The sequence below is a fragment of the Epinephelus moara genome, chromosome 1, assembly GCF_006386435.1.
Source record: "Epinephelus moara isolate mb chromosome 1, YSFRI_EMoa_1.0, whole genome shotgun sequence".
Lineage (NCBI taxonomy): Eukaryota > Metazoa > Chordata > Actinopteri > Perciformes > Serranidae > Epinephelus > Epinephelus moara.
The window spans coordinates 19,963,048-19,972,917 of NC_065506.1; the positions used below are offsets into that span (position 1 = coordinate 19,963,048).

A 9,870-nucleotide genomic window follows, 5' to 3' on the forward strand; every position below is an offset into this window, starting at 1 on the left:
CACCAAGTCCATAAATTCTCCCTTGTTCTCTTTAGGATAAGTTAAAAGATTTTGCCATGTCGTTGCAACATCACAGGGAGAATTATTTATCTGATTATGGCAGTAATAATTACCCAGCTGTTTATTGCAGATAGAGGAATAATTCATGCAGTCAACAGGCCGTGTTGGTGGCGGCAGCGATGACACCAGCACATTTAGTAAATATGCAAAGCGGGCTTGCTCCGCTTTCCTAATTGCCCCCATCGTCCCACTGCATGCCCTTATTAAAGCCCAGGAACTTTAAGTGTCTCCCTGACAAAGTGATAAATTGTTGGGGTATCAAGGAAAACTGTGGCAGAGTGGGGACTGCGCCGGGGTCCTGACTTCATTAGGCTATGCAGAAGGAGAGGAAGGATGAATGAGGATGGACAGTGAAGCACAGTGAACCGGTGGCAGAGAGAGGGAGAGAAAAGATACGGAGCAAAATAGATTGAGAAAGAGAAGGAGAAAGAGAGAGGCAGAGATTGAAGGAGGGAGGCGGAGTGAGGGCAGGGGATAGAAGAGGGTGGCGTAAGTAGCGTGTATTAGCTGGATGCTGTACCTAATGAAATGACACAGATGGTTTTGTGCGGGGGAGATCTGTCATGAGAGAGAAAGAGGGACTAAAACAGAGAGTCAGAGAGAAGAGAGAGAGAGGTTCGGCAGTCTATGTATTACTCCTATATCATTACCATGCACAGCCGATCAGCCTGCACTAAATGGGGACCATTAGTCCAACTTTGAATAATTTATGCAGCGGGTTGGACAGACAGACAGACGTACAAGAGGGAGGGAGCATGCTGGTGGATTAAAAAGCGGACCTTTGCGGGGTGAGTGATCAGGCAGCGTGCGATTCGAGGGCTCCGCGGCTAACACAGAAAGGATATTTTAAATAAATGCCGGCACGGCGTTAATTGATCGTGACCCCTGCAGCACTAAATAAACATGTGATTAACTGGAGAGAAAGTGACCTCAACACCCCAAACCACTGTGGAGGAGGGGCTGTGTGTGTGTGTATGAGGAGACTGGGGATGTCACAGAGTTGATAATGACACAGTAAGACCAAACCAAGGTAAAATGACATCACATCTTGTCCTCATTGAATGTATTTTTCCTTACTTCCAATTATCTCTCATCTAATCTGCCCTTTATATTTAATTTCTAGTCTAGTCTATGACAGTATAACAATATTTTGTTTCAACATTGGGGTGGACACATATGAAACGGGGGGTTGGAGGTTCTCTGCCATTATGCAACAATTTGTGCAATTTCTACATCAATTTAGGCTGGAAATGTTTTTAATTTCATCAAAATAATAATAAGTAATCTGATACTTTAATGTTTTATTGGGGAGGGCAAATGCACATGCTCTATATTATGAAGGAGACTTGTCCCTTGTGTCCCCCCTGAAATTTACGTCTATGCTAAGCAGGGTCCAAAACAATGCAAAATACAAATGTTACTAATATGAGCTTCAATATGTGAACTAATCTGATCCAGCCTGACAAAGGTTAAGACAAACATTAGTTGCTGATTTTGTTAGTTTTCATATTATGTTTCATGTTAAGTCATAAGTCAGTCACAAGCTGTGTAACCTTTGATCTAATTACAAACTACAACTAAATTTTCTCCATGACACATCTAACTATACAAAAGCACAGTTTTACTATTTCTACTTTTTTGTTACTGGAATCGTGTCAAAACACTTGACAAAGTTGTGTGTGTTTGTGTCAAGTCTATTTGTGTGATATAACACTAGTGGCAACACTCTTAATGGACTTTAACAGCCTAGTTCCCCCCTACCTCTAAAAGGGGCAAGGAGTGTGGAGGAAAGGTGGAACGCTGGTGGGGACGTGAGGGGGAAAGTCAGTGATCCAAGGAGCACTTTAACAAATTTACATTTAATTTTAGCTGAAGCCTAAAGATATTTTCCGGTAAAATATATTAGCAACATTAAAAATGTGACTATTAGCTAAACGTGATGGTTTTTTTTGTCAAAAATAAAAGATGGCGTATCTCTAGCAGTAAGCCCCGGAGCACAGGATGTTTTATTAATGCGCGAGCTGCGGTTCAAATCAGAGGCTAATTTTTAATTTCTTCACATCGTTCACTTCTCTCTCTTTTAGCCTCGAGCACTTTAGAGGACTTCTCTCTCTCTCTCTACTTTCCTCTCTATCTCTTCGTCGCTCTGTCTCTTTCATTCCTTCACTCTTCCCTTACTCTTCCCCTGTCCCTGTTCTCTTCCTCTAAGGCAACAACTGTGCAAGTACAGATCTTACAAACACCTTTCTCTCTCTCCCTCTCTTACACGTATACACACACACTCTCACACATTTTAAGGTTATGGGTACACAAGTGCACCTTTAACCAACTGCCTTTACACTAATCAATTCAATTCATCTTGACTGACGTGTACCAGCTGACTCCCTTACAGGTCCTGTATTGGTCCCTGGGCAAAAATATATTTTACCACAACACATAAATGGTACAAAAACACAGCGAGACAGATAGTGAGACAGAGGAGAGAAGTGGGAAAATACAGAAGAAGCAGTGAAGTTTCAAATTGTAGACCTTTACAAAAAGACACACCTTGCTTATTTCTTGTCGCTGAGGCAACTGTCGTATTGTGCAGTACGTGTACCATTCATTCAAACTGTCTGCTCTCTTGAGCCTCATTTACACCACTTTTATTTTCCTTCTTTTTTTACCTGACAAGTTCATTTTTCCTGGTAAGTCCTTCCAGATAGTGCTTGCGTGCGTAGAAGTTATGAATGTACTTCCTCACAAAGAATCCTCTCCATCTCCGCTGGATCTGTGAGGGATTAAAGCATGGCAGAGGTTGTCTTCAGATGTTTTCCAACAACATGAGGAAATGTGGGTACAGAAAATCCTGTAGTATGGCAACTTTGATGCTTAATTTTTAACAAATATGAAAGAAAACACTAAGACTAAATAGGGTTGCTCCTCACAAATGGCAAGAAAAAGTGTTAGGTATGTTCTATCATGCTCATATTATTGTTTTTTTTTTTTTTTTGCTCTTCCATCATATACAACGTCCCAAAATTGGCAGTCTAATACGAAGTCACAGAGACGAAGACATTGTTATGTGTCTAAATACAGTCTTGCCACTAATTTTTCTTATTACTTAAACTTGCAGAGGGCACTTAAAAAGCATAAATCAACATATGAAAATGATACAGATGTTGGTATTAATACATGTAGGAGGGTACGTTTCAAACCCTGTATAACCATGCATGCAGTTATTTCAGCTGCAGTGATGGAGGGACAATCCAAGGGAGGACAGACAGCTGTCACAGCTCCATACGTTTAACTGTATCAGTCCACATTGATTGTGGAGGCAGCAGATAGCTAGGCACACACACACACACCCACACACACCAGTGGACCGTTTTAAAGCAAGGGGGCGGATGTCCTTCAGACTAATTAGGAGATTAAAACAATGGCAGGTAAAAGAATAATCACACTATGAGAAGAGAGAAGGGGAGAGAAGAGGTGGAGTGGAGGATGGGGGAAAAACAACAAAGAGCAAAATGAGAATTAGCATTGATCTGCCAGTCAATAGATAATTTTAAATAAAGTAATTGCCGCCTCCCGAGTTCTTGCTGACCTTTGTTGACTAGTGAAATCGATGCTGTTGAATCTAATACAAATCCGAGGTGCGGCATGTAAACACTGGTTTCTATTACGGCCCTAATACATTATCCTCTGTTAGCTACCACGCCGTGATAAAGACAACAGGAGGGGAGAGAAAAAAGAAAAGACTTGAAATTGATTCAAAGGAAGTGTCACAAGGGGATTTTGAGATGATTGTTTCTCCCTTTGTGTCCCTCTTTTTCGCTTTCCCTATTTCTCTCTATTTACAGACAGAATATTTACTTGGTAAAAGATGATCTGTCATTCATTTCTGCACAGGGTCTCTATATTTCAGTATTATACATATGAACATATATATATATATACTATATATATATGCTTCATTCTGTCCAAAAGGCCGATGAATCAGAAGAAAATAGGAGATAATAGTTTAGTGCTCACAGTAACGGCAGTATTTTGCAGGACAGAAGCAATACAAGAAATCGTAGTTTGTCTTTACATCTGGTACATACTTTAAAAATTGTTAATCTAAGCTTCTTTCATCTTTCAACAGGTGGCACCAGAAGCTAGATCCAGTCTACTTTCACAATATCCTTTTAATATTTACTCTTTCTAACCTGCTGAAATATGACTTTACACATTACCCATGACATATCCTTAGAAGCAGACAGTGCAATGCTCAGTGACAACTCCACCGCTGAGGCCAAAGCCTCTGTCAAGGGCGATGGTAGGAGGGTTTCTAATACCTTCACATATGTCTTTAATGGCGGGAGAAACCGAAGCACTCAGAGAAAACCCAGACGGACAAACACAATAAAATGCACACGCTGCACAGAAAAGCCTAATTTGGCCCTTGTGGGCTTCAAACCCAGTACCTTCTTAAATTGTAAACCACTGAGTCACTTTGCTGCACATTCACATACATTTCATTTTCCATTAAAATTCCTATTGCTTCCTTTAGGAAACTTTGGGTATTTTATATGGCTAATAAAGGCCTCTTTTCTCCAACTTCAGAAGCTTCTGCTCCCTTCTACATGGTGACATCACCCCTAACCTTTCACCCTGTGACCCAAAACAGCTGGGTCAAACACTACTCCTGGATCTATATCTCTCTTATTATGTGACATTTATTGAATCAAGAGGGTGGTCGGCTTTATTTGTTTGGGTTTCTATTAGGTGTAAAACTTGAAGCCCTCAATTTCCAGGCTTTTCCACTAATATGAAAATACTGCAACCACCTCTGTCCAGCTGGACGGCAACACACCTCTTCAATAAACACTAGTGGATTTTTTGTTGGCCTATAAAACCCTTTTAATGGTTTAGGCAGAGTGAAACTGTTAGCCAAAAGAGGAGGCTATATGGAATTGTAAAAATATAAGGTTTCTGTGCAATATCCTCATGTAAAAGTGCCAAAGCATCACTCACAGCCACAGTGTTATGATTTATGAGTTGAACAGTAGTACCAGTAGGGGGGATATAGGGAACATTTGATGGGTTTGAGCAGTGACACAAAATTTTTAAATAAATTAATGTTGCTACAACTGAGATACAAGCCAGATAAAGGGATAGCATTCACAGGACAGGGCCTCTTACCAAGCACTGTGCATAAATAAAATAAGGTTCAGTATAAGTGGTGCACATGGACCAACTGTTGAGAAATCATTAGGATAAATGGTCTGATTTTTCTTTACTGTGTATTATACCTGATTCTAATAGGCCTAAATGATGCATAAAACAAATTGTACAGGAATGTCAACTCATTGAGAAAAAAAGAAAAGAAGAAAAGTCGCTATGATGGACATTTTCTGAAGTGGTGTGATGAAGTGCTTACAGGCTGCTTATTCACGGGGCCTCCCATTCACAGCACACACAAAGAAACAGAGTGTCCCCCCACCACGACACTCCATTTGCTAAAACAAGACACTGTGGTGATATTTACCCTGACCGCCATCTCCTCGTAGAAATTCATCTTCATGATAAAATATGCCGCCTGTGAACACAAAGGAAAAGATGGCGTTACATCTTGTCTCCCAGCCCTCTGATCTGTCCACAGCAGGCGTCAAAGATAAAGAGCTCTTTATACATAATACATTGCACAGAGGCAGCACAGATAGGGCCACTGTAGAGGGGAGGGAGGAGGGAAGGGGGCAGAAAAGGAGAGAGGGAAAGCAAGGGAGACAAGAGTAACAAGAGAAGAAGTCGGGGGGATGGAGAGAGAGAGAGAGAGAGAGAGAGAGAGAGAGAGAGAGAGAGAGAGGGAGAGTGGTTAGTGGGACTTTGTATCAAGGGGAGAACGGTACTCTCTTAATACACCAACGCAGACAAGGGCCAAGAAAATCTATGGTAGTCAAGCAGTGAGCTAATGGAGATGTATGACGGCCAAACGCTCTCCTCTGGATTTCATAATCAATGACAGCACTGCCAGAAGTGACAAACAAAAGGCCAGAGAATATTCAGCGGCGCGCTCAACGAGCCGTCACACACCAAACGTGCAGCCGACCACTGGGGGCACATTTCAGGAGCAAACTGGAGAGTCGGCCATAAAAGGGATTCATATCTCAACACGTCTTTTTTAATAATGACAGGGAAGAGAGGGAGGAGAGGGAAGGGGAAGGAAGACAAAGACTTGAAAGGAGGTTGTAAATTCAGCTTGATGTTTTGAGATGAGGCTTTGTGCACGTCACATTACACATGATAAGGTCCGCGGGAGTGAGAGAGAGGAAGACGACAGAGAGAGAAGAAGAGAGGAAGACGAGAATCTCTCAGGGCTAATTCAAAATAGTGCACTGTGGCAATTTTGAGTGATTCAAATTAGTGCTCGTCTGTTTCCAAATGAGACCAAACAGCCTCCTTTTAGCCCATATGTGTGTTGTGACACATCCTTCATCGTTTATTTCAACACCCCTCAACCCCACCCCCGCCATCCACCCCCCCACCCCCCCTTTCCATTTCTTGAACGCCTCCCAAACGGCGGCTGGCAGTTATGCTTTAGCAAACAGTCAATTTACAGGCATGATAAATAGCTTGTTGTGATACGTTTACAAAACTCAATCCAGGGGAAAATTATACGTGAGAGCGCTGGGTATTGGATCCGGTATCAACAATCTGTTCAATTAAGAAGCAGTTGGAGGCAATATGCTGAAAATGGGGCCTTGTTTTACTAAAGCACACACATATACACACACACACACACACACACACACACACTCCTCTACTCTTTCCTTCTCTCTATTCCTCTCCACGCTTTTTCTATTTACATCCCAGGAGTTGTGATATAGATGAAATTCCTTATCATATTGCATCATATTTCCTAAGTGCTAATTTCCCAGTGTGTAATGAGTGAATTATATTTCTTAAGGTCAGACGCAGGGACTTAGCAATATCGCAATTGAATTCTAATGCATGCTATCATAACATAATCAATATATCTATACCCGTTCCAGGCGCTGGCTTACCTTCACCATTTGTCTGAAACGTGCCCTTGCTGTGAAGCCCCGCCATATCTTCTGTATAATGACTGCCTTCTTGTGCAGATGGCTGTAAAAAAAGTCAATTTGGGGAGAGGATTGGTGGACATGTATTTTATAGTGGTTGAAACACACTGAAAAAAGTTATTCAGCTGCACATGGGAGGAAATTTAATTGTGGATTTCTTTGTTTGATTTTCACTTAGGCTATTTATGCTCAGAAATGATTACAAAATGAGTACAAAACAAAAACAATTCAAACCCTCTGGATATATGAGGGAGCTGCAACCAACAAAAAATCCTAAAAGCTTGGTATAAAAACTGCATCCCTGTATATTATGCAATTTAATTAATTAAATCACAAAATTCCCTAAAATCACAAAAAAAATGTGAACTCTGTTTTTTCTGAAACAGAAACAGCGCTTTTGTTCTCTGTATGCAAACGTTCAGCTGTAAAGGACTTCAATTAAAAGGTCAGGGAAACATTAAGCTTACAAACACACGCTCTCAAGACACACACACACACACACACACACACACACACACACACAGAACATTTCTGCTCCTCCAGGCTTTTCGATCATGTCCGATGAGCCTTTCACCCCCTTTAGTCGGCGGCGCACATTTGTATTCATCTTCAAACATACTCTAAATGCGAGTCCACTGCGATTCTCTGCTTCCAATGAGGCCATCAATTTCCAAAAGGCCATTCATATGCCCAGAAAATCAATGCCTGTAGTGGGGATAGCACAACCCCGGAGTTGCACTTAGGCAGCTAAAATTGTTGCTAATTATCCACTTAACGCATTGATCAATTAACTAAAGTAATCTGAATTAACCTACTGTCTGGAAGTTTGTCTGCTGACCCTGCAGAATGGTGCTGGGGTCACAGTATAGGAACAAGCACAGACATAGGGACATTCATTTTTCTGTGTGCGAAAGGAGCATAGAGTGCAAGCGACATTTATTCCTCCAGGCCATTTGCAAAGCTCTAGAAGTGGGATAATTATGAGGGTGAGCTAGTATCAGGGTTTCCCTTGAAATTAACTCTTACAGTCCTGCCTGAATGTTTTTCAACCCCTGAGGGAAAAGGCAAACCTTAAATTGGTATATAAAATATTAAGGCTTGTGTGCGTTTTTTAGCCTATGGCATATAAAGGAGGACCAAAAATCTCTGGTTTACAGATTTACATTGGACTAACACACTCTCACCACACACACACACACACACACACACACACACACACACACACACACACACCATACCTGAGGTAAGCCCGCACCTTGCAGGCTCTGAAGCAACTCTGAATCCGAGTGGCGGCCTGGTTTTCCCTCTGTCTGTTCTCATCGGCTTGGCTAAGGTACACAGACACATGGAAATAACAGTGTCAGAGTCAGAATAAGGTTTATTGCCAAGCAGGTTTTCACTTAAAGGAATTTGCTTTGGTTTTTGGTGCATAGATTGAACATAAAACAAATATATTGAGAGAAAATAAAAATACGGCAAAGCACTGCAACACTACAGAACATAAATAGATAAAACCGTAACAATAGAAATATGTAAAAAAGACACTTTGAAAAGTACTATAGCATAAAAAATGTGTACAATACAGCAGTTTCAGAACCAAAAAACTGTACAGTTGTGCAGGATCTGCAAAAATGTTAGTCATGGGATGTGCAAAAGTTGACAGTAGAGCAAATGTGTTAATGTAAGGCATATAGTTAGTGTCTATGGGGGGCAGGGGATAAGAGTCCATGTCTGAGGGGGCCCACTGCAGTCAATAAGAAACTGTATTTGTGGGGTGAGGCTTTGGTGCTGATGGACCGCAACCGAGTTTGTGTCCAGGGTGGGATGGGTCGGCCACTATCTCTCCTGCCAGCCTTAGGTACCTGGAGGTGTACGGGACCTGGAGGGACGGAAGACTACTCCTATCTGCACTTACAAGTACGTAGCTAGACTTTCCTGTGCTATATGGGTCCCGTGCGTTGTTTGCTTCGCAGGTGCTTCAGAGTTTCATTGCTTTCGTTATGGCACCCAAAGTATTGGTTGAAGCACCGTATTTGCTAAAACATGACAAAAATATCAAGTCTCCGTTTCTGTAACGGCTGTTTGTGTAGCGTCAAAAAAGACAGCTAACGCTTGAAGCTGAGCTAGCACAAACATGACATGCTAACTGTCAAAGTTAACTGAGGACAGCACGACGCTTTGTTGACACAACGTTAGCGGGTAATGTTAAAGTTAACAGGTGTAGCTTAAATTGTCAACCATTTAACAACAGTCGTAATTATCTTTCACATCTTAATGAAACGTAAGCTACTCTTAAACATGAAATATACCTGTTTCTGTTGAAATATTCCTTCTTAAACTCTTCAACTTCACTGCTAATTTTCAACAGCTCCGCCATGTTTAACGTCACTCTGGTAACAGTTTGCTTGTTGTCATGACGACGCGACGGTTTCCCACAAGGTGGTGGAGATTAAGATGTGTTGCGTTCAAAGCACCTAGAGAGTCGGGTACTTTTATCGATAACCTTTTGAAAAGTAGGATATCCGCCTTCTGTTGAGGTAAAAAGGCACCTGCTTATTTTATGTAACCAGTCAGGGTGGAGTCCTAACATGCAAATTCAGCTTTTTATTATTGTTATTTATATTTTCTTATTTATTATAGATAGATAGATAGATAGATAGATAGATAGATAGATAGATAGATAGATAGATAGATAATTTAGAAAGTTTAGAAAATTTATAATAACATATATTCTTCAGAATTA

General features: G+C 41.2%; 1 protein-coding gene across 2 annotated transcripts in view; it reads right to left on the bottom strand.

Moving 5' to 3' along the window:
• Window positions 1–9,528, bottom strand: part of spata17 (spermatogenesis associated 17) — a 46,306-nt gene extending 36,778 nt beyond the window's left edge. Inside the window, exons 1-5 of one of the 2 annotated variants that reach the window (XM_050043866.1) lie at window positions 9,437–9,528; window positions 8,383–8,455; window positions 7,089–7,170; window positions 5,573–5,623; window positions 2,727–2,830 (exon numbers count right to left, since the gene is read on the bottom strand). In XM_050043866.1, the coding sequence (XP_049899823.1) occupies window positions 2,727–2,830; window positions 5,573–5,623; window positions 7,089–7,170; window positions 8,383–8,447 (302 nt within the window). In that variant the 5' untranslated portion in view covers window positions 8,448–8,455; window positions 9,437–9,528. Of the gene's footprint in view, window positions 1–2,726; window positions 2,831–5,572; window positions 5,624–7,088; window positions 7,171–8,365; window positions 8,456–9,436 lie in introns of both variants that reach the window. The other variant, XM_050043858.1, reaches the window with a different exon arrangement.
• Between the last annotated feature and the right edge of the window lie 342 nt (window positions 9,529–9,870).